The sequence below is a fragment of the Cebidichthys violaceus genome, unplaced genomic scaffold (genome assembly GCF_023349555.1).
Source record: "Cebidichthys violaceus isolate CVI_PGR_0920_01 unplaced genomic scaffold, fCebVio1.0.p SCAF_9, whole genome shotgun sequence".
NCBI lineage: Eukaryota > Metazoa > Chordata > Actinopteri > Perciformes > Stichaeidae > Cebidichthys > Cebidichthys violaceus.
This window is the reverse complement of record NW_027176975.1, coordinates 15,539,934-15,567,467: the sequence shown is the minus strand read 5'-3', so window position 1 is coordinate 15,567,467 and position 27,534 is coordinate 15,539,934. Positions and strand designations below refer to the sequence as shown.

At 42.3% G+C, this 27,534-nt stretch overlaps 1 protein-coding gene across 1 annotated transcript in view; it reads right to left on the bottom strand.

The window, feature by feature from the left end:
* Nucleotides 1-24,274, bottom strand: part of adgra2 (adhesion G protein-coupled receptor A2) — a 37,530-nt gene extending 13,256 nt beyond the window's left edge. Inside the window, exons 1-2 of the mRNA XM_068703804.1 lie at nucleotides 23,312-24,274; nucleotides 7,096-7,167 (exon numbers count right to left, since the gene is read on the bottom strand). Of these exons, the coding sequence (XP_068559905.1) occupies nucleotides 7,096-7,167; nucleotides 23,312-23,613 (374 nt within the window). The 5' untranslated portion in view covers nucleotides 23,614-24,274. The remainder of the gene's footprint in view (nucleotides 1-7,095; nucleotides 7,168-23,311) is intronic.
* Nucleotides 24,275-27,534: the final 3,260 nt, after the last annotated feature.

The following is a 27,534-nucleotide window of genomic DNA, read 5'->3' as shown; positions in this document are numbered from 1 at the left end:
GAACCACACATTGGCACATTAAACTGATAGTGAGTAGTTTACAAGCACCTAAAGCTTTCTGAAGATAAACCTTTTGCCCAGTTTGATAAAAACCAGCCATCAACAAGCAATAAATAAACAACTATCACACATCAAACATCTTTATTTCCTACAGTCTGCCCCTTTATACCCGGCTTGATAGGTCACAGTGCTGTGTGTGCTTTGGCCTGAAGAGTATCAGCAGTCCACTTCTTCTGATACACTCTCTTATCACCAAGCTGGGGAATGTGGAGGAGCTCACCAGAGTCAACAGGACTTGAAGCACTCGCCAAGCGCTGAGCCCTACACCATAATCCAGGCTAAATCTGTGCTGCAGCCCCTCGCCACTCGCCCACACTCTCAGATGTATTTCCAGCTTTATTTCAAACCTACAGTACAGTAGCTCCAGCAGGCCTCAAACTTAGGCGATGACTTGTCTGTGTGCCCCCTGAAGTAGACAGCGCCCTCCCTGACAACAACTTCACAGCTCAGTGGCCTCGACACTGATGACAACAGCTGTCACCATGCAAGAGGATAATAGCAGAGACAAGAAATACTTCAAAGCCTCACACTTGCAGAGGATGAAAACATCAAAGTTGAAAAAGTTAGAAGTTGCAACTTGTAGCTATTACTTTTTCATTATCTTCAGTAGCAGCATACTTAATTAAAAAAGGCTTCTTGATGCGTGTTGACGCATTATTATTCCTCTTTGAGTTCCGCTTTGTAAACTTGGGAGTGCAGTGCTTTATTTTCATCGCCACATGCGGCCTGTGTGATGGGGTTGCGACAGACTCAAGCTCACTCCCAGCCCAGAAGGGACCATTGTCTGCTGACGCTGGGCCCAGAAGCAGCGGCTGCCATTTAGAATGTCTATTCCCTCCCCCTGATCAATGGGGCTGGTCCTCTGCCATTCTGAAGAGTCATTTCTCTGTGGGTATATGGGATGAACACCTGGGCCCCATGCAGGCTGGAGAGGAGCGACGTGCTTGTAGGGCAGCGAGAGGCTAATAATGAAGACATGGTCTGTAAAGCGCTCCAGACGTAGAGTGCTCCATTATCAGGAGCACAGCGACAGGGACTGGAGTGCTCCACTGACATTGTTTAGGCCCTGGACCCAGAGGGAGCTGGGAAAATGATTGAAGCCAGGGAATGGCCACTCATTATCGCCAGACTGGAATCAAGAATTTCCTGTTCCTGGAATTTTTAATGACATTACAGTGCCAATTTTTAATACTTAAATCATATTTATATCTTGTTGCAAATGTATATAACTGCCTGAAGTCAGAAAGAGATATATATGTCTATAGATGGATTAAAGGTTTGTTGTGAAAAAAAGCAAAGGGGGGGGGGGGGGGTGTAACTGGCACCTTGGTTCCTGACAGAGGTCGGTGGAGGCCATTTTTGTGTAGCGTGTCATTTCCTGTCTGGTTGGCGTCTCTAGCAGAGGCCCTTGCTCGTTTATTTTTACAGTTTCCTTTTTCTCCTTTTTTTACTAGCTAGCTTTCCCCTGTAGGGAGGGGCAGGTGGGTTAGGGGTTTCAGTACTGAGCAAAATCGTCCCTGTGTATGGCCCCGCATACCCCACCTCCCTTCTCCTCAACACACTTGCTCACAATGGGGGCTCTGTAACACTGGCCCCAAACGTACTCCTGCCTTCCCCCCAAAACAGGAAACCGGGATCTGCCGAGCTCTTGTTTTTCTACTAATTTCCTGCTTTGCTGCCCCTTCCCCAGATTATTTTCTTTATTTTTTTTTCCTGATTTTCTCCCAGATTGGTTATACCTAACCTATACTTTTCATCTGTGTTTATCTAGAAACCAATTTCTTTGGTGCAGCCATGAAGGTAAAGGAGCATAAACAGACCATTACATTCATAACACTGCTTTTATTTGGATTACTATTGGACACATACTTGAGATTTCCTGTCAAACCTGGACAATCACCACCTGATCATCGCCGGCCATTACTCTACTATGGGTCAAACGAAGGCTCTGCTCATGACTGACAGTAACATAAACTGTGGACCTAACTGCACAGAAATAGCAATATACACTTTCATTTGAAGTGTAAAATGTCCTAAGTTGATTATATGTTTCTATAGTTTGTAGCAAAACGAGCTGGAGATTATTCTGCCAAGGAAAACTCTGGAACCACGGACTATTATTGACTTCAGTTATGGCTTTTGGAGCAGCAGAGAGAAGGGGGCGATGCCCATTTTGGCAGCTCTGTTGATTTTCTTGAGATCTACCAGCATGCACAGCAGTCAGAACCAAAGAAAGTTTAACATTTTAATGGGACATACAGTAGATCATAACATTTGTCAGATGAATGATGATGGTCAAAGGCAGCAAAATGCTATTTCCTTTCTGTTGTTACACTTGATCTTGATGATATTTATGAAATAATATTAGTTTAATTTGGTCAAAGTGGGTCATGTGATCTGAAAGACCTAAACGTTTCATAGGTCATCTTCACCAACAAGTTGCTAGACATAGAATTGAAACAATGTACACATTATAACTGGGAAGGAAACAGGAACAAACGTCTTTCATTGAAATTATCAATGAAAAGGCAGACTCAAGTCCGTGAGTGAATTTTCAGCCAGTAGGTGGACTACAGCATGTAGAGAGTGGGAAGGGGGAGGAACAGCGAGAGACCCTGTGAGCTGGGAGAGTGGAGATGCAAAAATAAAGCAGAAAAGGAACACAAACGGAAGTGGGGGGAAGTAAGTCCAGAGAAAGCTCAAGTTCCTCTGGAGGAAAATGCCATTGAAACCATATCAAGTTTGCCGAATGAGAGTGCGAGAGAGAGTTACTGGCGTATAAAGCGTACAATTTGGTAATGGGCTTATGAGGGGGCTCACTCACTGTTTCAATAAACCCCCAGAGCCATGACTGAGCTAGGCTTGCAATACAAACACACCCCGTTCCTTCAGTTTATCTGAAAGACACATCTGGAGTCTATCAACTCCAGCAGCACCCCCCTTTCTGTTTCCACTCTCCAGCACGCTTAACCCCTTCCTCACCCGCTCCACCCCATAATGTCATGCACTCTCATTAGGTGACTGTTGCCTAACTGGGGGCCACTCAATGGCATTTGCAGACAAACATACTAACACAAATGTACATTTTTCTGTGAGGGAAAAATGAGACTCCCATGTGCAACCTCCACAGCTGGCCTTTGCTCTCTTCAGAATGGTGGGCTGCTACAATCTGAACCTTGTCTTACCCAGACTGGTCTAGACAGGAGGGCTCCTCGCCATCGCCGCACATTTTGCACTGTTTTTACATGCTACAATGCTGCCCACTTCTGCTTTGTTCCCACTCTAGGTAATTTGCTTAGCCTGTGTGGAAATAACGTTAATCTCCCACTAAGAAAAACAACCCCAGATTTATATAAGACAAACTGCAGGAGTGTGCTTTCCTTCTCTCCCTCCCTCCGTCTCCCTCTCTCTCCAGCCACCATACCATCTTTAGCCATCCTGGCTCCACTTCCCCTGTGTCAGATGGTAAAGTTGTTTAAGTTGGACAACTTCCTAACCCCAGCTGCTCAGAATGGCAGAGGCGATTTCAAGGTTGGTTTCAGAGAGGCTCAGGCTGAAGACTGAGTTGCCCGTCTCGACATTTTTATAACAGATACTATCAAGTGAAAAAAGTAATGAATTAGACTAAGCATCCGTAACCCTAAAGTGATAATAGTGTATATATTCTCTATCACGCAGACATGCCTGTGTGACTTTGGTCACAGGTTTCAGTGCAAACTTTCCCTAATCATTTTTGCTCTACAAGCATAAATCACAAACAACTCCTTATTGTGTGCTGTTGAATGAAGCTGTTATAAGTCAACAGGTTTTTTTAATAATCTTGCATGATATTTCCTGTGCACACTCTTCTGTAGCGCAACAAAAGTAAAAGTACAGTCATGTCAGGTAGATTCATACTGCAGGGATCATTTCAGACTCCTTTGTTGACAAAGTCTATCATGCTGCCAACACCTTTGAGCGTATAACCAGTCCTAAACACAAGCCTCACTCATGGCTTTCAGTCCTGCTCACTGCAGGCGACCTGCTGCTCCCTCATCCATCATCATCGCTGCCCTCTGCTCTTCCTCTCTGCTCCCTCTCAACCAGTGGGGTGAGCAGACCTGATAATGAGCGCCCCTTGTGCCCCTGCCTGCCTGTCCTGTGTCCCATGGTGCAGTGGGGCCCAGTTGGACAAGAGCCAGACTGCCTCGACCCTCTCTTTGCTCATTATTCTCATTACCTCGCCTCAAATCAGTGCAGGACAGGCTGCTGGGATCTGTCCACAACTCATAAAGGTCCCGTCTCATTAGAGGGGCAGCCAGCGTTGGCACCAATCAGGAACGACGTGCAAAGAGGTGGAGTTACTCAAACAGGTACACAGGTACAGTATAGAAGGCCTGATGGTGTGTACACATATGTATGTGACTTATTTTGCATATAGCAAGCACCGCCACAGATGGCAGGTATGATTCAACTGGTGTTTCATCCCAAAAGCTGGAAAAAATGAGGTATTCCAAGATCCAAATGTAGCTGTTGGATGGCAAGCCTATTTAAAAGAGCTACAAAAACACAGTAGTCCAGTAAGAGGGCAAAAACAAACAAGGCTAAATTGCTCCTTTGCACTTGGGTGGTTTGGCAGGTTATGAAGGCAATAGTGGCTTTGAGGAGGTTTGTCCCAATGAAAGGGCTAACTGTGTAGATTGCTGCACTGTCTGGCCCGGGCCAGGAGGAGGGTGGCCCGCTCGGGAGCTGTATTCTCCAACTAACAACGGCAGATCAGACTGCATTCAACTCTGAATAGATGTCTGGTGTGAGCGTGAGTGTGCGTCTGCTGAGAGATTTCCCAGACTCATTTGAAACGACTGGACAAGAAGCGAGGGTGCCCATACTAGGAAACACACTCCGAGTTTCAGTACACACTTGGAGTCATAACAGAGATGGACCAAGAGTGAGAGTGTTCATGTGCAGTCAGGGAGCAGACTGTTTATCCTTGTCACATAGGGGAAGAGATGCAGTGTAATTCCCTGATGTGTGTTTACTCAGCCCTAGTGGGCTGGCCTTTGATTACAGCACTGACCACATAATATGAGTAACTGTTCACAACTGCTCCAAATGACAAGCACATGTAGACATGTAGACGATAAACTGGAAACAATGAGAGGACCTGAAGAGCGATGGCGGGCTGAAGAGACAAAACAATCCTGAGATCTCACAGTACGGACAAAAACTCACAGCTAAACCTTAAACTGACATCCCTTCAAGCCCTTCCACTGTGAATTTCAATGTGGCATTTTTCACATAGGACAGCAATTTTAACCATGAGCTCAGATGTAATTATAAGCTGTGCAGCACTCAATTAAAGGTTGAAGACGTCAGAGTGAGTGAGCAGACCTCCACCGCTGTGTGTCAGAGAGCCAGCAGAGGTTGAGGCAGAGGAGTGAAATGAGGCCTGCATGATTTACGTTATGTCCTCTTCTCACACAAGTATGTGTGTGTGTGTGTGTGTGTGTGTGTGTGTGTGTGTGTGTGTGTGTGTGTGTGTGTGTGTGTGTGTGTGTGTGTGTGTGTGTGTGTGTGTGCTGTTTGTCTGCCTGTTCTGTGTCTTTCTCGCAGTTCTTTTAGCTATAAGCCTGCAGGAAAGCTCCACCCTGTTGCCCCCTGCTAGTTTTATCACTGCTCCAGCTACAAGGGCCAGTTAGTGAGTAAGTTCAGGTTACCCGAGCCACCTATCCTACGGCGCTACAGGGAAACTGTAAAAAAACAAGCAACATCATCTCATTCACACTCAACACTTCAAGCTACAGATCTTCTTTGACTTTTACTTAAATTATTCTTGCACACACAGGGCCTCAGTATAGTGTCTTCCTGTCAACAGCTTTATCAACGTCTTTGGTGCAAGACAGTTGAGGTGAGAGCCGAGAATTTGGCCTTGGAACTATTCACCCACGGTGTTCACATGCCAGACATAAAAACGTCAATTTCAGCAAATTTGGCTTTTGTTCTCGACTGGCATGTCTGGTGTGAGCTCCAGCAGGTTGGTACTAACAAGCTAACAACTGCAGCAAATTACCATATTTTTCTTTTTTTCAACATTTTTGAGAGGCTTGTTAGCTTCATGGGTGGCAGCTCTGAGTGGCATGTGGAACTAATATCCCTTCAACATACCCACCCCCCCCCTAACAAAATAAGTATGTCTGCCAGACTACAGTATCCAGACTGAAGCAGCTCCACGTGTGTTATTAGCTACCAGGACGCTATAAAGCTTTACTGGGATGCTCTGTAAAACAACACCTTGGTGGGAAATTCATACTATATGTAATTCACACATCCCAGGAGTATCCCAGGAGCCTGTAGCTGGCCAATGCCAGTCTTGACCGTGATTACTGTAAATTAGACCAAAAGACGTATCATAATATCATACATAATCTCTGTATTATCTCCTGTTTGAAGCGCACAAGTCAATGTCCCCAAGCTATTCTAGCAATTGTCCTAGTCTGGACGTGGTTTGAGCTAAATGCTAACATCATCATGCTAACATGCTCACACGGCAATGCTGGTATGCTGATGCAAAATATGCTCACCATCATGACATGCAAACATTTGCTGATTAGCACTGGTCGAAAGAAGACAGCTTGAAATTTTGACTTGATGATGGCGCACACGCCATACAAAGAGATTACGATGCTAAAAAGGAGGACTAGACTGTCTGCGAAGCTGCCAACAGGCACCTCTTCCCAACGATCTCTTATCTTGACCTGAGGAGTGGGGCTTACCTGATAATGAAGGACTGAAGTGTAATTATATGAGCTTTTCAACATAACTCTATGATAGCCAGTCTGAGTGTATCATCCTCCCTGCTGGACAGAAGCCCATGATTGGATAGAAGTGCATGGAGCTGCTCAGATCTTACTGATACCCTGTCTGTTTCTCTATACAAAGGCGCTGAGGCTAGCTTATGGATGCATAAAATATAACTCATGTAAACAATAAACATGACATCGTAGCATCTGCAGAAGTTACATATTCATAAAAGATGATAAACAGTAGGCTACTCACAGTTTCTCCAAAGCGTAAAGCCCAAAGAAGGATCCATTTCTCAGAACTCGGATTTTGTTGTGGCTCAGTATCCTGTAAAAAAGAATCAGTGTTGTTAGAAATATTCCCACTGAGAATAAATGTAAGCATATTCTATGGTGCTGAGTTACTATCTTGGACATTAGCTTCACGGAGAGTTTAGGTTTAACCAAACACACAGTGAATGGGTCACAAGAGGAGGATAAGAGCCAAGGGAAATGTCCACTTGGTGCTGCAGTCACACACCATTATCCTGACCAGAGCTTAAGATGTTTCCAATTAATGTTAAATACAGAATGGGACATCAAGATTAGGAGGGAAGCTGCAATCTTGATAATCATTTCGCATACATTTTTACATCAAAAGGATGTCTTTCCACATCAAACAAATGGTGGCACAGGCCATGTTAATTAGCCCTTTCCCTACTGGCGAATCACTTGGCTTATTGGGCTCTTATCGGACCTGAAGGCAGAGGGTCACAGGACACACTGGAAGTAAGGTTGAGATTGCTTTGTCTAGAAAGGAATCATGGGAAATGTATATTTATAGTAATCACTTAGCTGTGAGGGACTGTCATTGTCAAAGTCAGTTAGGATAGACCTTTGACCTTTCCTTTATAAGGAATGGTTTGACGTTTATTCGCTTTCTTGCTGAGAGTTAGATGAGAAGGTCCATACCAATCTTATGTCTGTATGCTAAATATGAAGCTACAGCTAACAGGTGGGTAACAACTCCCCTGGCTTTGTCCACAAGTAAAACAAAATAATCACACACAAAAGCTTACTGATATAGTAAAGAGTAACGTAAGACCCCCTGAAATTGTCTTTGATGATCTCTAGCTTGATATTAAGTTACTTTTGAACAACCTCTGCCGGGTCTTTTTCATAGCTGTCCAAAAACAAAACAGCATTCATCACTTTGTTTGAGTCCTTGTGGACAGTTGTCATACTCCAACCCAGCCTCCTACAAAATATTGTGTACTGTATATTGATTTACTCTACCAAATACTATTTGAAGAAAACATAACTGCCGCCTGGAATACGTTTACCGGCAATGTATTTTTTCAAATTCAGGGGGTGTGACGTTGTTGAAGGGAGGGGGTCGGGTAGGATGGTTGGGCCTACAAAGCACATAATGTTGGCACCAGAGACTGGGGTTTGCATTGTGCATCCCATGTGTTGTTAAGTTTAGGCCACTAAAGTCCCTATGATATTGCAGAGTTCTTGTGTATGAACATGATTTTCGGGAAACAGGGTTCAATGTTTACGCAACCTTCCCTGTGGATCCACAGACCTGCCGACGTCCCCAGAGCAAGAGCTCCGGGTGCAGCAGGAGCCCTGCTCTGGCGACAGCCCGCCATCATTAACACGCCCTTCGGTTTCACATCATCTCCGCCTCTACCACATGGTGCTTATTGGGCTGTTTGCAACATTAAGTGTGTTCTTAATCGAGAGAGTGGAGCTGTGTGAACGCCTTTAAAAGTGGGAGCGGACTGTGAACAGTCTGTGAGATTTACAGATTCAGCAGCAGCAGTCAGCCCCCCCCCCCACCCCCATGCTTCCTGCCACATCAATAAAAACACCGCCTTCAGCGCTACACCTTCCAACTCACTTAATGACCAGATTTAATCATCCGGTCTTGGTATACAGGGACAAACTGGCCTGACTTACTTCTTCACTTCAGTAACTTTACTGACAGCCACAATTACCAGGACGATTTGAAGAGAGAAAAGGAGCAAACAAATGGAAAACCAACATGGAAAGAAAATCTTCTGCTTCTGGACATCTCAGTCAGTTATCTTCTAAAATTAGAAACGAGAGAAATATATTTATAAACGGAGAGGCAATCAAGAGATGAGAGCTGCTCCACTGATAATGACTATAATACTGAAACCAAGGCCACTTTTACTGTTTTACATTTAAACCACAATCATCTTTATTTTAGGATTTGCTGTGAAAATGTACAGCATCAATGGAATTACTATCACAAACTCCACACTCATTTCCAAACTTGAAGCCTCAGAAATTGGCAGCCTTATTTTTAGCTTCAGAAACAAAATTAAAAACATGTCATGTTCACACATCCACACTGAATTGTTGAAATAAATTACGGTTATTAAATCAAGACCTTTTTTAAAGTGGTTGTTAGGCAAGAGCAGAGTTAGTTGTCTTGTGGTGTAGCCTGTATTTGAACCTATGACTTCTGGACCTTAAGGTCTCTCACTTGACTTTGGGCACAGTATCTCTCGTATAAACTGGATGCAGTCCTCAGATGAAAGCTATAGAAGATCCGGAAGTGCCTGAATAATTCAATACAGATAGGAGAGGAGAAAGTCACATCTGGCAAACAAGCAAGCCATTTAATTCAATGCAGCCAGTTTAGATACAGATTTTTTTTGACTAAGCCTATTAAGCAGAAAAAAACATTAGTCAGGGAACAGTGTGCATATGTGTGCATTATTCTTTAGCGTGCTGATATCAATGCATTTTCAATGAGAACAAAACACATCGACCTAAATTTCCTTCTTATAACCTATACTTATGTGTTTATTTGTATCTTGTGTCCATGCACATTAGGACAAAAATTTAATTCACATGTGGCATCCTATCACAAAAAAACACATTTGTCTCAAGTTACGACATTTCAACACACCATATTTCAATTTGCTTGCTCCTCTGTACACCACGACTTGAAAGCTGACTTTCACAAATAAACAAAGACCACCACAATGCGCTAACTGAAAGCCTCCCACAGACAACAAAAGGCACAGATTTCCAGGAACGCAGGGGAGTTGCAGAGGCTGGACACTGGTGTATAATCCCCGAAGCCTGATGTTTGGAGCACAGTTGTAGTGAAGGACATTGTTCTTTCATAAACAATACAGAAAGTACAACTCTGAGAAAGAGAGAGAGGCAGAACTCTGTAAACAGACATAAATAGTCAGCGTTCCCATTAGGCTAAACAGGAAACCCAGCCAATTAGCTGTTTATTCAGAACCCGGTTTCAGAGGTCAGGGGTTGTAGAGAGAGCACTTCCCGGGCAGCCATCAGACAGATGGAGCAGTGTCTGGAGGCAGGTGATAGCTGAGGCATATGAGAGTACGTCACTTCATCACCGGAGTATACAAAGGTTAACAGAGCTTTACAAGCAAAGAAGATGAGTAGCTTCTTAATCATAGAGGTTCACTACTTGGAGGCCTAGCGTCTGCTCTGTATTGCTACTGAGGACTTACTCTAACCAGTGGCTTCTTTCCCTTTTGCATAAGTGACAGATCCAATAGCAGATTGAATTAATCTGCTTTCAAGAGCAATAACTGTATGGTGCATGGCACGACAGTGTGATAACTCAGTCCAGACTGGGGATGGCATCTCTCACTCACTTAACCCTTTCATACCACAAAGGCCTCTGAGAAATCAGACGGGCTAATTTAATCCATCTAATCTTTGGAAGAAAAAAAAAAAAAAAAACAACCAGGGCCACATGTCAGGCTCCAGGATCCCATTCACCCATTTCATCTAATTAATTTAAATGAAGTTCAAAAAGCAAGGAGGTCATTTGAAAAGAGTCAGGTCAAACAGAAGCACAGACACCAGCCCTTCCCTTGCGTTAAACAGGGTCAGTAAAACCACAGAAGACATGGAAAGCAAATATATATCACCACTTCACTTCATGTGCTGCTGTGTTTTATATTGCCTAAAACTCTGAAGTGAAAATTAATACATACAAGTCTCAAATTTCAGAATGCAATTGTGTTTTACTACAAAAGTTCAAACTATGAAATATCTTTTCATATGATGTATATCCAAAGTGCTCTTATACATTGATGGAAAATCCCCTGCATCCCCTTAACCCAGATGTTGGCAGAAATCTATCCAAACAAATATATTTTTTTGAAGCAAACTTTATCTATTTGTGCAAACACATGCATACGAGAAATCCAATATTTTTTTTGTAAATAAAAAAGTATGACTGCTACGAGTATGCTTGATGTGCCAGTATCAAGTGCTTTAGCTCAGTGTTAGCTTATGGTTTTCCTTGGTGCGTGACAGAGTGTGAAAAAGTAAAAACCATACAAAGAGTCTTGTCTAGTTAACCACAGCAGCTCCTCCCTGCACCGTGCCACTCACTTTGTTGGTTTGCTCAATTTGCTTTCTAAACCCACAAAGCCTTTGAGGGCCACACAGGGGCATGACAGCATGTCGCAAATCGTATTTGCTCACTGATTTACTTCCGCTCTTCCCGCTGACTTCTAACTGGAAGCGAGGCAGTGTCGCTGTAGCATACTGCCTCAGGTCTGGGGGAAGGCCGGATGTGTGTGTGTTTGTACACGTCTGTACCTGTGTGTGTTGTAAACTGTAGCTGTCTGTCAAAAGAAGCATGCTTCCAACAGCTGCTTTTGGTTTTGGGTCATTGTCAACCAATCATTTCACTGAGGAATCGTCTCTGTGGTGGAGCTGGGAAGGCTTGCTGTGCGGTGTGCGACACCAACACAGACGGCAGCTGAACAGAGTCCTTTCAGCTTTCCAGATTGCAGCCTTGTGCAGATGGACAGCGAGAGAAAACCGTCCTTTCCTAACCACAGCTAGAATGCTGCAAACCCAAACTCAACAGGACGTCCCGTTTGCAGTCGGCTATCACCAAAGGTTTTGTGTTAATATCTTTGCACCCTTCATCCCTTCTCCCTACTAGACAACACTTAAATCTTCTTTTTTTTCAGAAGTGGGAAGCATACAGGAAATGCTCCATCCTGGTTTGGCATTTAGTTCAGGACATGAATGTGATACAACTGAGTGAAAAGCGCTGATTCCAATTGGCCTCTGTTGCCCTGTAAATATTCAGACATGCTGGACTCAGACAGTGAGCTCCATGTAGCTGCAGGCCTCTACAGCAAACCCCAAACAGAATAAGAGTCTTAAGGAAGGATTTATATTTAATAAGAATTCATCTGCAGGCTAAACTGCCTGCGCTTATTACCTATGTATTATTCTTTGTAATAATATCTATGTTTCATTTTGAATACAGAGCATTTCTGCAGCATCACCAGCTAAACAACTGGAGCGTCTGCAGTGTGACTGGATGTTGGTCATTGACAAAACAGCGTGCAGAGTGCTGTTTAAATGCTCCACCTCATGCCCCAGCCCCGAGAGTTGATCAAGCGCTTCAACAGAGACAGAAGGACACAGGTTCAGCGTGATGAAGACAGTCAAAACAACCCGATGGGCCACTGTGTAAACATCATTTAACTTTGGATAGGTCTCTTACCCTCGAGGACCACATGCAAGGTGAAAGACAAGAACCCTTGAAAGAGGTAATGTGCCATAAATCCAGTCCCAAATTGTAGACCAATGGGAGCCAGATAATGAGAGTGCTTTTCAATGAGTCTCAGAGCGTTCTTATTGAATTAAGCCTGGTTTAATTAGCATGCTGACTTGATAATGCACAAGCTGGTGTGTACAGCAGTGCTTAAGTTCATATAAATAGAAAATAAAATTATTTAGCCAAGTGGGACTTTTTCTTAGAGGTAAATAAATTCTGCTGAAAGCAATACGATTATGCACTTTTAAAACGAACAGCACAGCATTGTGTGTGAGCACTTTAATTTGTGTATGTTACAGCCGAAAACACTTTCATACAAAACCATCAGCGTTTTACTGCATTTTCCCTCTTTGCTTTCCATTTGAGCAGCTTTCTTCCCGCTGTTCACAGAGGAGAACTAAGTGGACATGGCAGCATTTCTCTTTATATACACATCACACACATTGCTATCGGAGTAATGAGGACGGATGTAGTGGATCAACAAAATATTGTGTTTGAACCAAAAAGATGGATTAAAAACAGTATTACTTAATTTGGCTGTTACCAGTTTTTCTGAAGGCCGGTAACTCCATCCATACACCAGGTCTAATAGATCAAAAGCCATTTTGACATTGTACTGCAGTTCAGGCTCACAGACACAGAGCTGGCCTCAATGAAAGAGTTCCATTTCAGTTATAAGCTGAGGGTACGACTGTAAGAAAGAATAATATGATCATACCTGTGTTATGACTCTAGTCTATTTAAATGTTGTTTGAGTTAATGGAATACTTACACATTTTGGTAAAATACATTACAAATACATACTTTCAGCCAAGAGTTAGTTGAGAACAACAATAACTCCACAAATTGTTTTTACACTTAGGTTTTTTTTTTTTCAGATTACAAAAGTAAGTTATGGCGTGTTGAGTAGAGAGCTTTACAGGTGCTGGTGGGAGGATTTAGTTAAATGGGGTCTGGGGTCAAAGATAGCCCATGTGATAAGTGATATGCAAATATTTTACCCAAGTCTAGAGGTAAACCAGCTTCAAAATTAAAAAAATGTGTGCAGCATGCACTATTAAGTGTATTCACATTGAGTTAAGATATCTATTGTATGGAACTTCTTTAAAAGTTTCAATGATAGACAGTAGTCTAACACTTACACACAACTCCTTGCTGAGTCGGGGCTCCTGTGGCGACAGACTTGCAGCAGTAATTAGTGTGGACCTTCATTAGTGGCTGAGAATTCTGGGTCATGACATGTCACAGGATGTGTGTGTATGTGTGTGTGTCACTGGTACATGCTCTAGTCTGATGGTAATATGCATACCTTTTATTACAGGATTTCACAATCACTAATTAAAGACTTTCAAAAAATGTGTACAATATGTATGCATTACAAACTGTTTTCACTAGAGGTTGACAAATGTATCGGTTTAGCCGATTAATCAGCAGTGACAGGAGGTTTTACAAACTAAATGTTGGGCATATATGCACAACAGACTTTAAATTATGTTTTAGATATTTATCATTTATATTGTTTGAGATATTTTTTTCAGGGAGTGATTCTCTACGCATTATTATGGCCATAGGATTAGAATATGTGAGCGAGAACTTTGCGGCCTCAGAAACAGCTGATTTTACAGAAAGCTGAGAAGTCATATCTGACCCATTTTCAGTTTATTTTCCCCCACTGACGTTATCTCTTGAATATAACTCAACACTATCAGCTCTTGATAGGTATTGGTCGATCAATTGGCTATCGGCTTTGTCCTGCTTCAAACTATCGTTATTATATTGGCCTTTAAAAATCGGTCAACCTCTAGTTTTAACAATTAATTATTTGTTAATAATAATAATTGTGTCCCAGTAAACCATGTCAGTGTGACGGTGAGGCAGTGTGCACGATACCGGGACCCTGAAACAGCTAAAAGGAATAAAGCCATCATTGACTTTATTATTTACACCTGTGCTTTTGCTAGCGGTATTTGTTGAAATGTGTTCAGTAAAAAAGGCTATTATGAATGGCTGCTGTGATAAAAATTGGTGGAGTGCGTAAACACCTATCACAACGATGGTCTAAACCAAAACCAAATACTAGCATATCTCACACTTTGTTTGAAAGTGTTAAATGTCAAGAGGTTGTAGTTTTTGTCTGAAATGGCCTCTGCTGTGATTCATTAGAGTAGTTTTTCACTTATTTCAGTCGTGTTACTATATTTGGCAGTCTGGAATCCAAAGGCATGAAATAATCTGTAGTTAAATTTGGATGGAAGATAACATATTTTGGGTGAAGTGTTTAATTTTGTCTCTGGTGTCTGAGGTTTGGCCGGACAAAGTGTAGCTTTTTTGTGTTTATAGTTTTGGGAAAGTAAATTGTCATTACGGGAAATTTGTGTAAATGGATTACCACAAAAATGAATGAAAATTTCATATTGGCCAGTCTGTGTCAACCAACCCCAATATAATGAATGTATGGCAGATGGTTTGATCGTATAGTATATATTTGCTACTGTGCTGGTTGTGCATGAGATGATAAATTCTCATTAATTTTATGGTATGAAAATTATCCAATTCAACGACATTTCCAGTGACTGTTCACATATTTGTGATTGTTGACAGTTTTTGTGTCAGGCTTCAAAAGCCTGCATCAGTTGAACCCAACCCTTGTCTCTCAGTCCCTCTCTTGCTAATGGACACTTTTGCAGAGACAAAAAGAGGAAGGTTGAGGGAGGAGGAATGAAAGAGAGCATAAGCAGAGAGATCTCTCAGACTGGGAGGTGGCTGTGTCATCTTTGTTACAATAAAGTACTTTATAAGAGTCCTCCAGACTGCGGCCTGCACTATTCAGCGCTTGGGTCCGTCCAAATAGCTTAACCCTTTCGTTGTAAAAAGATGGAGAGCCACCTAAGCCGGAGGTCCCGGGAGCCCCTTGCACGCTGATCCTGTCCTCAGAGAGTCACGGCACTGAGTGCAACAGAGAGACTAAATGTCCTCGAGCACAACAGGCACTTTAGCAGCAAATGCATGTCAAGATGTGAATGTGCCCATTGTGCCTGACCCGCCGGAGGGCTTATAGCAGCCACCAGGGAACGCTGCCAAGCTACAAGCACCATTTACCGCCTGTCATGGAAAGGAGCATCCATGTAATTGCATGCAAAATGTTTAGTTTTTTTGTGAAATCATTTTTGTGAAACCTGATTGAGTAATTCAGTCATCAAACAGGGAGAGGAGGGCATCAGAAGCCACATTTAGAAGTGGAAGATATTCTTGTTATACACGTTAAAGCGACAAATAAATGAGTTGCATTACTTTGCTTTATGATCCTACTTTTTCCTGTCTTGAGGCTAGATAAGGGGAGTGAGCTCCTGCATTTGATATGTGCAACCACTTATTATAGAGTATACTGCATTGTGCTTGGGTTACCAGGCTGGGCCAGGGAGTAAGGCTTTGTGGTTTGTGGTTGTGTGTGTGTGTGTGTGTGTGTGTGTGTGTGTGTGTGTGTGTGTGTGTGTGTGTGTGTGTGTGTGTGTGTGTGTGTGTGTGCTTGCAGATTTTGGTGCACAAGTGTGTGACCTATCAGATTTATTTATACGGAAAGTGTGCATGTTTAACTCAACGTTTGCATGTGTGTGTGTGCACAAGTGGTCCAAAAACTACTGGTCTAAAATTAAAATCTGGGTTTTTGAAATGTCTCTAATTAGAGAGGGGAGGACTGAAGCCTATTTTGAGAGCTGTGGCCATGCACGCCCTTCCCATGTGTTGTGTGTGTGCACAGGCAAACGGGCTAACACACACACACACAAACACACACAAACACACACACACACACACACACACACACACACACACACACACACACACACAGTGTACACACTCTGGAGAGGAAGGACCCCAACTTGGAGTTTGTCTTATTAGACACAATTCATTGAGTTCTGCTAAGAGGAACTGTCCATGAAGTGGATTTCTTGTGACATCTATACACAGTTTACTAAAGTTTGACAACCAGTAAACTTTAAAGACGTAAACAAGTAGCTGCTATGAATATAAGCAACCAGAGAGCATGCGTTGAAATACCGCTGCCTAACTGTAAAGCTGTAATAAATTATTGTAATATTTAGAGTCAAAGACAAGTCAAGACAAACCAAAATGGAAAGTTTATGGCTGCTGAGCAGGAACACAATAGTCAGTTTATTCACTGTCTAAAGTGTTTTTTTACACATTTAATGAGGCAATTTAGAGAATTTAGCCTTTTCAGACAGTGAGTGGAATGTGGTGGATGCCTGGCTAACATTGTCTCATTGTTCTGTCTCATAACTAGCCTCTGTTTTTCGCTCCTGAGCAAAGACTGCTGGGAAAATCAGATTGCTTTTACAAAGGCTGGCTTAAATCTTTCTGCCCCAGATAGTCTCACGGTGTCTTTACAAGCATCTGTTAAAGGGTTTTGTTTTTGTTTGTAGATTATTTTCTTTCTGTGTGATCGCAGTGTATTGAGAATCCCTAATCCTCATTACTGCACGTCAACCAGTATTGTCACCAGAGTTTACCAGAATTTATTAGACAATGATGAGTCACGTATTATAAAAAATATGGTAAACCCACATGCTTTCCAAAGATTGACTTGATTTCAGCTAAAGGAATAATTCATTCTGGGGTTTACTCCATCAGTACAGATTTTAATAAAAGCTTATTGCTTTATTTCCCAACTGACTCTGTTCCTTTGATTGAAGCTTTAAACCAACTCATCTTTACAAAAGGAACAATAGTTAACGCTATGTTAGTGGCAGATTTGTAATATATTGTGGTTCTATGTGACATTAATAGCATACTCAACATTAAAATGTTTTGGAGTGATGATAGATACATTACAAAAAATATTTGTTGTTGGTTGTTTTACATGTTATCAGATAATTAAAAGTAGCCACAATTTATATTGATAAACTAAAGTCGGAAATGCAAGTATATATATATATATATATATAATGTATATATTTGTCCCTTTATAGCCAGTGTAAAACTGGTAGATACAAAACTGTGATTGACTTGACCCTTTGTTTTATGATACAGCTAAAACACATTTCTAAAAGAAGTTACTTTCTATCGATAGATGTCTAAAAAAAGCTTAGCATAAGCTTAGCATAAAGACTGGAAACAGCTCTGTCCAAAGACTTCATCTACCAGCAACTTTCAAATTTACTTAGTAACATGTTGTATTTGTTTAATAACAACACAAACAAAAATGTAAAAACAAGAAGTTGAGGTTTCATGTGGAGTTACCTCTAGACAGAGCCAGTCTATATGTGTCCTACTGTCTTTATGCTAAGATAAACTAAGCTAAGCTTCTCATCTAACTTTTGGCTATAAAAGCGAATAATACATACTCCCAAAATACCAAACTATAGTCTATAAAGAGCTTAAGTGAAAACAAAATGTGTGGGCTCTGTTCCAAACCACATTTAAAATCTCATTTGCTTCCAGCCTCGTAACATAACCTAGATGGACAGTATTAATAAAAACAAAAACACATTCTAGTGTTGTTATTTACTCAATATTGACTTATTTCATATTACGTAGGTAACAATGGCTAAGTACCCGCATTGCAGCGCTGTTAATGAGAGTTGTAGTTTTTTTGTATGCTTACAAATGATTTGTTGTTTAACTTTTTTAAATCATGAAGGTTTCAAATTCTAATAGCAAATGCTGTTGGGTTCCAAGTTGTCTTAAAATATAGATACTAATCTCTGTGAAAATTGGGAGACTTATTAAAGAAATGTGGAATGAGAGTAATCAAAAAGTAACTCAAGCTCTTGAAATCCAGTAGATGACTGCGCTGTTGTCATGTATTAGTTCTCAAGAAAAAGAATATCAGAAACACTAACACACGCACACACACACACACTGAAGCCACAGGCATTCCCACTATAGACACCCATTATCTCCGTCTGTATCCATGTGTTGTCGACCCAGAGCAGGAACTTTGGGGGCCGCTGTGGTCAGACGCAGGGAGAGGGAAGTTAGCGCTGGCAAAGAAAAGTCAAAGTCAGGCATTTTTGGAGTAAGATAAGAAGAAAGCGGTGTGGAAGGAAAAACTAAAATAACAAAAAGCCACTTGGGGGTATGAGATTACTATGACAACACAGCTCTCTGTTTTTGCTATGTTTTGAAATATCGCAGCCTTTAATCAACAAACACAACGAGGTGATAAGTGAAATACGCATTCATCATCCAAACGGGCGTCAGCTACAGCACAGCCCAGTAGGTGTGTGGAGATGTCCCACTCTCATGTTCCCTTGACCTCCAAGGGCACAATAAAACCCAGGACTTGTGTGGCATTGGCAGGTGCTGCAGCTGAGTATGAAGACCAGAGTATCCAGTGTCAGGCCTTTGTTTGCTTTTTTGATTTATTGCTGACCGCTGCCCCACCTAACATGTGCAGAGGAGAGCCCGCTCCCCCTCCTCTCAACACCTTTCCCCACATAAATAAACCCTATCGCTGCAGGAATGCCTGGGGTAAAATGCTCTATACCGCTATTGGAATTCTCTGGACACTGATAAGATGACTATTTAGGATGTTTCATAGACATACTCCCATCTCAACACATACTGACTCACAGACCCAACATAAACCACCGACACATCTGCTGGCCCTTTGGTTTCCGTCTGCACATGGGCCACAAGTAAGAGACCGAAGATGTGACTCAGAAATTAAATTAGTAAATAAAAGGAACGCAGATTCATATTGTAGCCAATCGATTATACTGATGAGGTGAGTTACTTTTGAGTGAACAGAGACACAGAAGACTCAGTAAACGACAACCGACTGTGTGAGGATCGGTTGTATGGAACAAAAAGTTAATATAGGAAACAGACAAATGTGGGTTAAGTGTAAAGACAAGGCTGTCCTCTCCACCAAAAGCTCCTGTAAGGACGCCTTAAATAAACACATTCAACCTCCAAACCTTACCAGTGGCAGATTAAACTTTGTTGTGTAAAAGATTAGGGCTAGGCCATAAGTCAATGTAATGTATTGTCTTTCAATGAAATCATATCGTGATTAAATCATACACTGCAAAAATTCTCAGAAAATCTGATTATTTTGCACTAAAATTCTTAATTAAATCATAACATTCATAGTACTTTTCATTTGTCAAGTATTTAATTCACACAAAACCATGTGGTTATTTCATATAGACTATTTATTTATTAATTTAATTGCCAGAAAACATGTTGTATTGTGATAAATATCATCATCGATGAAATTATCTATATCGTGATAGAACATTCTGGCCATTGAACCAGCACTAAGTTAGATAAAACTGTTCTCATGAATCATTGTTGTTTGTTGTCTCAAATAACGTCATCAAACGTGCTGGAGGAATAGTCTGACAATTTGTTATCTTAATGAGACTAAGATGAGAAGGTACCATTCTCTATAATAAGAGTGGTATCAATCTTCTCATCTGAATCTATAGGCAAGAAAGCAAATACCTGTATTAACTGTTGCTTTTAAGAGCAAGCTTTTACAGCAACAACCTCCCCAGTAAAACTGGAACTTTTACAACTGTTCATTTACAATAGTGACCCTTACTGATATATATTACTGCCCTAGTTGAAATATTTTTATCTTGGACTTTGGACAACCAGCCAGCAACTTCCACATACTGGGATCAAGTGCAACCGGGCAGGGAGCAACTGTCTTGCATTGCAGCTGTTTTGGGTGAGGGGGCATCAGGCCAAGGACAGGCATGCTGACCCCCCCCCCCCCAGCATCTGTGCCCACTCATTCAGGCTGGCACCCACTGAGCCGAAGCCATCAGTCACTGAAAATGATGACAACAAAATACGCCAAGGGAGGAGTACGGTTTTGACTTGGGTAAAAACCACAAGCTATGAGACACCAGCACGTTCACACAGAGACTGCCACTGTACATTCTCTTCATTTGCCTGCCATCCATTAAAACACAGCTGCCAGCACACAGTGCTGAGAAAGGAATTATTGCTCTGTGTATTTGGAGGCTTAAGACTGAATGTGTATATGATATATGTATCCATTTTTTTTCCATCACCAAAATAACAAAAGTTCCTCTTTCACACAGAAGACTAATAATAATAGAGACATGGAGCAATGCCTTGGAAGTGAAGCTATGCCGCTACACTGCCTCCTCCTCTTCCCTCTCACCCCAGTGTCGAAGATCTGTTAGTCAGGGGCTGGGGAGTTTTCAGTCTCCAGGGGCACATCCCTCTGAACCGCCTGCCAAGCTTCTCTTCTCCCTCCTCCATCCTCTCTCCTGCTCTGCTCTCTTTCTTTGTTCCCCTCTTGATTCCCTCTTCTCACTTCTTCTACTCCTCACGCTCAACTTTGTACTTCAGCCTCCTTTCAACTTCCGTCATCTATTCCCGCTTGCCCCTCAACAACGGCACTTTTCGCTTTCACACTCTTATCTATTTTCCCCTCTCTACCCTTCCGCTCCTCTTCCTCTCCCAGCTCCTTTGCAGCCGTGCATAATTAGGCCTAAACACTAGGCTGCGCAGGCTCACATCTGGAAGGAGTTTGGACATGGCAGTTTCCTACCAAGACGACTAAATATTTAGGTTGAGAGTTACTGCGTGTGGATGAACTCATGATAGAGGGGGTGGGAAGGGGAGAGAAATGGGGAGTTGGAGATAAAGAAAAAGAGGGAAAGTGGGACAAGAAGACTGGCGATCATGGCGGAAGGCTGAGAATAGCATGATGCACCATTAAACTAGTTATAAGTGTGAGTTTATAGAAATGGTGTATAATCTGACACGCAGTAATGTAATCAAACTGCAGCACAGGCATTGACGAGCCAAATGAGGAGGTGATAATATTAGTGCGACTGGTTGCTCCTTTATGGCTGACAGGAACAACAAACAGCCAACTAATAGTTTTAATAAACAAATCCCCGTTGGGATTTCCCATGAGGCTGAGGGCCTCAGCTGGAATGTTCACAGGGGCCAGCTGTTGTGCATTACACATAGCAGCCGGCCCCGGAAGCCCTGGGCCTGGTGTCCTCCAGTCCTTGCCTGCTCAGCATGGAGGAGAGCATTCCTCCAGGCTGCCCCAGGAGACAGGGCAGCAAGGGCTGGCTGTCAGGCCATCCGATGTGGGGAGGGACCAAGGTGGTGTAGGGCACAGGGAAATTTCCCCTGGTGCACCTGGGATACTGTCCGCAGTCTCTGAACGGACTAAGGAATGTCAGGAATAACACGAATATCAACACAACTTCTCACATTCCACATCTGGAGCTAATGTCATGAGCAACGATGGGAGCATGGCCGCTTGAGGAACTCACCAAATCTTCAGGAAAATTAACTTTCCAGACACCAGAGTTCCCGGGAAAAGGTAAAGGTAAAATGGCGCGTTATGGGCAGTATTGTTTGTTCCTCGTTTATAGCCTCGTAAAAGTGAATCAGAATGCTAAACATCTGCACAAAAACAACTCAACCAAAATTAGTAGATGCGGGGATGGAAGATTATCTTCAATCACCTCGACCACTACCACCACCCTAGCCTCTTTTTCCCCCTATGGTTTCCAGCAATGTGTTCCCCAGATGTTTATTCTGGCTTTATTAAGGAAGAAACACAAGGCCCTATAAATGGACTGCTGGCTGGCTTTGGCTTTCCTGGGGCCTAAATACCTCACTTTACCTCATATGCTCGCTGCAGTAAGGCAGTTGAACATGCTTTTTTTTTTTATTGTGCCCATGTGCAGCTAGCATTTCTCCCACTGGGTCATGAGTACAGAGAATAGTAACATTCTGTGGGAATGAGAAACAACTTCAGAAAGTCTGAGCAGCTGTGAAGAAAGTGAACAAAAACACTACCTAAAAAATGTGTCACTGATAGATTGGTAGTCCATCCATCACGAAAGATAGCATGTTTTGGTCCATTATGTGGCCCTTTTCAAGTTTTGTCCAAACACTAATTAAAAAACATCACACTAAACTGTCTCAGAATCAATGCTGTCCAGTTCTCATTAAATAGTTTAGGCTTTTTTCCCTCACCAGAAGGCGATTGTGAGACAGGGTGTAACTGTATTAAAAGTAGGAGCCAACCCGCCAGTAAAGTACAGATATAAAATATTCAGAATGTGTTTTTGTTTATTCTAGTTTTGTAAGACCAAGTCAGCTGGGCCATGTGCACAGAGAGGTGTTGGTGGTGGTGGTGGGAGAAAGAGGGAGCTGAGATCTGCCTCAGAGTAAAATTTAAAGTGACAGAGTTGTGTCAAAGAGGCAGGGCCGTATGATGGCTACAGTCAGCCTGCCCTCTCACTGATCGTCTTAATGTTTCACAGAGAGGCGACGCTCAGCCCTCCACTACAGAGTTAAAACTAGATCAAGATGTAAACTTCTGACCTAACAAGCCCTATTACTGCAGCAAGTCCTAAATACAGTTAAACCTAAGGTCATGGGTTCAGAGTCATGGGTGTGTGGGCCTGATCGAAGCACTGTACCCTCACTTTGCTTTATGCATCCATCAAAAACTAAACATTCATCTAGTTAAATCCTTTGATACAACATAGAAACACTGTGGATCCTCAGCCAATTATAGTTCACACTAACTATGGAAACAGCTATGTCAGCTTAAAATGTATCTTGATTAATTAAAAAAAAATTCTTATAAAATCTTTATGTGATATTATGGGAATACTGCTGAGGACATATATGACACCATAATGTAAGGTCACCATGTGATCTCACCACTCATTGCCACACACACACACACACGCACGCACGCACGCACGCACACACGCACGCACACACACACACACACACACACACACACACACACACACACACACAGCAACGTAACAGGCCACAACGCTCATAATACAGTGATACGACATTAGTTCAGTAAACCCGTCAGACTGTTCCAACTCACAGTGTCACGGTCCTGTTGGGCAGCAGGCCGGCATCCGGAGGTTCAGTCAGCTCCTCTTTGCTGCAGCTGACCCGTTTCCCAAACGCCTGGGCGCCGTGCGTTTTGGACCGCTCGTCCGTGCAGCTGCAGCCGCTGGTGGAGGCGAGCAACCCGGGACAAGCCTGGGAGAGCCGCGGCTCGGAGGCGGACAGCAGGAGCAGCATCAGTACCAAACGCCCCGGCAGCAGAGGGATGCCAACGCCGGGCGTAAACATTGTCCTTCTGCTGGATCTCACCTCAGCTGCACCCCCGCCTCCAGTCATCCCATATCTCCACCATGAAGCTTTCGGAGGGCGTAAGGAGGGCACGAGGAAACGAAATGATCGTGGGTGAAGTCTTGAATGAATGGTAAACTTTGAGACCCTCCGCTCAACAATGGACACGCGTCATCCGGTCCTTTCAGAAATATTCAGCACCCTTGATTTTCCAAGAGTGTCCCGTTATGTCATGGCAGCCCAGGCGCGCAACTCCCCTTGATCCAAATGGTAGAGAAATTCAAGGGATGCGTGAGTCCATCAAAACGTCTTCAAGTCCCATAAACAAGCGCAGAATTCTGACGCTAAAAGTTGGTAGTTGTATTAATTACCTTGAGGGATTTACATCACTTTGGAAGTGCCCAGATTACCGCTATCTCCCACTCTATAAATTAATCCAGAGGTTGATGAGATTCACAACTGTGCGGTCACTCCCACATCATCTATATGAAGAAGTAAAGAAAAGTATATCCTCAAACTTTTGTCGGTTGTGTCGCTGCTTTTAAAAGTTTTCCTCAGTGTTTCCCGGTTCCCTGAGGTCCCCGTTTAGACTTCTCTCAAGCGCAATAAGTAAAATAAATTTAAACCGGGAAAAAAACTGTTCGTTCGGACAAAAAGTGAGCTGGTCTCGATCAGCTTCTGTGTAATTCCCAAAACCTAGCGGTTTTGCCTGCTTGCCTCTTCACACTCAAACTCACTTAGTTACTACCCCAAGTGCGCCCATTCCGTCTGCGTCTGCGCTCTGGTCCCCGCGGTCCTAGCGCATACAGCCCAGTAAGAGACAGAGAGAGAGAGAGGAGGTTTCACATGTGCCTAGGCCAGGGTAAACCATAGGCTATTTTATGTATTGTTGTTGGCCTAGATTATATGGTAAACAGCACAAAAACGAAACAAAAAAACCCTCATGTTTGTTGTAAATTTTGTATAAAAATATATTTTTTTAATATTTTGCATCTCATTTGTAAGAGAATAATGACTTATTATCTCATCATCATGATGTATCCCTATATGGTTCTTTTAAGAGAAAGACTGGCAGTGGCCTACATTCTGTAAATGCAACAACATGCAAACCCTATAAAGAGAAAACATTTTGGAGCAAAGAAGAAGACCATGGATATTTTTTGGATGAAATAATGTGGGAATTTATAGGATTTAAATTGTTTCAATGCCATATTGCAGTTGTTTTGTTGCTGATTGATTTGAATTGGCCTTTTCCATCCAGGTTGTAGAAGACAGGAAGGTCTTGATTTCAATGTGCGCCTTCATTGGGAGAGCAAACTAAAGTCATGAATGAAGGCTGAGGGTCTCTTGTGTATTGTGTGTTTCAACAGATCAAAAGCTTTTCATTCAATCAGCGGGAAGGAGAGGAAGTAAAGACTTTTATAGATACACTTCACTAGTTTCTATATTGTTGCTGCAGAAAGAATTACGGCAGCAGGGAACAGTTTGAACTTGAGAATAAAATGAGACTGAGCTGTCATTACTGACCATATTGTAGATGGTAACTTTGCGATTTCTTTTTTATCTGAATGAGTTATAGTGTCATATTTTTCTAGCACAGAAGCAATTGTTTTCATGTCCACTTGGAGGTAATTGCCAACAGCAAGCTATACAACATTGCAATAGATAGATACTTTAATACAAGTCTTTCTGTGGTGATGGCCACAGTAAGAAAGCAATGAAAGTGGCCTTACCTCTGAATGCAAATTCGTTTTTGCAGTTCAAAACAAGCCAAACTAAGCTGCTGAACCGTAATAAGATCTAAAGCCCAATTCAAAATCAACTGAGAGTGTTGTTCTTTGCTTACCATGTGCTGTTTAAAGTAGGTATAATTGAAGATCTACTGCAAGTTGATACTTTTATGCCCAATAAATCAAATATTTTGTTGAAAGAATAATATCTTTTTTTAAATGTGACATTTCCCCCCCTGAAAGAATCACGCTCAGTCCAAAAAATACAGTGGATCATATAAACTTCCTCAAGATCTCCTTTTCACATTTTTGCCTGTGTGTGGAAAGTTCCACAAAGTATAGTACCTGACTCCATGGATTTCTGTTTTAAAAATACTTTTTGATATACGAGAGGCCCGGGAGGACAGAGGCTGTAGCAATTCAAATCTGGAGAGCATTTCATAATATGAGAAGGTAAACCAGGAAAGCTTTTGAAAAGGGACTTTATGCAATTGGGCTTGACATGTGTTCACTGACATATCCAAACTGCAGGCACCTCAGTCATGCGAGCATGCTCGGCAGTATAATGGTCCACTGTGCTCTGACCCGCACAGTGGACCCCAGGTTTGTTATTCCTGTATATGATACTGTACACTGGAGTGGGCTCAGAGAGCCAGCATGATTATCGAAAGAAAGCACAAGGAGTGGATGGGCGCCTGCTCAGTAACGAAACAGAGGGCTGTTTATCCAAGCAGTTAAATAAGGCTTCAAGTACAACACCCCCCTCCAACTCCACAAGGCCCAAATCTCTCTCATCTGGAGAGCACAGTTTCCATTTAAAATGTCACGTCCCGAAACTGCACATTACATCAAATTGTACTTAATGGCATCCAGACAAACTTTAATGTCGTTCCAACATTTTCTCTCTATGCACCCCGCAGCCCCCACTCGCTCCTTATAGCCAAGCAAGCAATCTCTCCTTCTCCCTGTTCCACATCTGGACTGCATTCCAGGTGGGGAATTGAGAAAGGGGAGAACGTCAGGAAGGAAAGGTGGAACGCAGAGAGGCTGAAAAAGTAGGACACAGAAAATGTCTTAGGGGAGATTTTGGTGGAAGATACGCAAGCTTTTGGGATGTATGACGACCGACGATACGTGAATATGCTGTTTGATGATAGCTCTTGGGAATATTCCTGTTGTCCTCCAAATCACGTTAGAGCAGACGTCTAAAAGCAAGAGGGCAATCACAGATGTGACCCAGACAAAGTGACTGCTGAGATTGAGGCACAGCTAAGGCTAGTGTTTCTGCCAGTGGATAAACAAAAGAAAAAACTTCCATCCAGGAAACAAACGCCGGGCCCTCTGTAAGGCACTCATCTGTTTCTGAGTCTTTCTTGACATCTAGTGGTGTGATCAGCAGCACACACAAGGCCCGCCCTCTCTGAGAGGCTCTGTCAGTCCTGCGGTGAATGGTTCCAATTAAGGATTTATTGTGACATTAAACCCATTTCTTTCACAGTTTATGAGGTTATCAAATCATAATGTGGTGCCATATTTCCCTAAACTAAATACCTTTGTCGATCATTAAGAATTATTATCAGCAGTAGTGGCAACCCTAGTAACATATAATCCAGAATATATATTGCGGCATTGGCTCTATGACAATATGTTTGTAGCCAAGTCAAGTCAATAGAGCCCAATGTCACAAATTTGCCCCAGAGGGCTTCACAATTTGTACAGCATACGACACCCTCTGTCCTTAGAGATCCTCGCAGCAGGTAAGGCCTAAAGGAAAACTCTGCAGTCCAGTTTTTAAATATATGCAAAGAAATTACATATTTTGTAATCCGTATTAAAGGGATCACTCAATACTATAATAACTGGGAAAATCCACATATAACACATTTAAGCATATTGAAATACATGTGTGCATAGTTGTTGACTGCATGTTTATATAAACCAATTAAGAAATTCAATTCCTACTATCATATTGATCCACAAATAATGTGCTTTCTTATGTTAACGTGAATTGTATTTTAGAAAATCCCCCTCTCTCATTTTCCAGCCTTTACTAAGTTCAGAGGCACTTTTAAAACTGGAGCAATGCTGCCCTCTCTTGTTAGCAGAGTGAATTATATGAATATGGTTTAAATGTTCTAGGTGGACTGCTGTTTGTTAGCATCACATTCAACATTTAGAGATCCTAAAAGACAAGTTATAACTCACCCTGCTAATGTGCTACCTAACTGCACTCCAACTG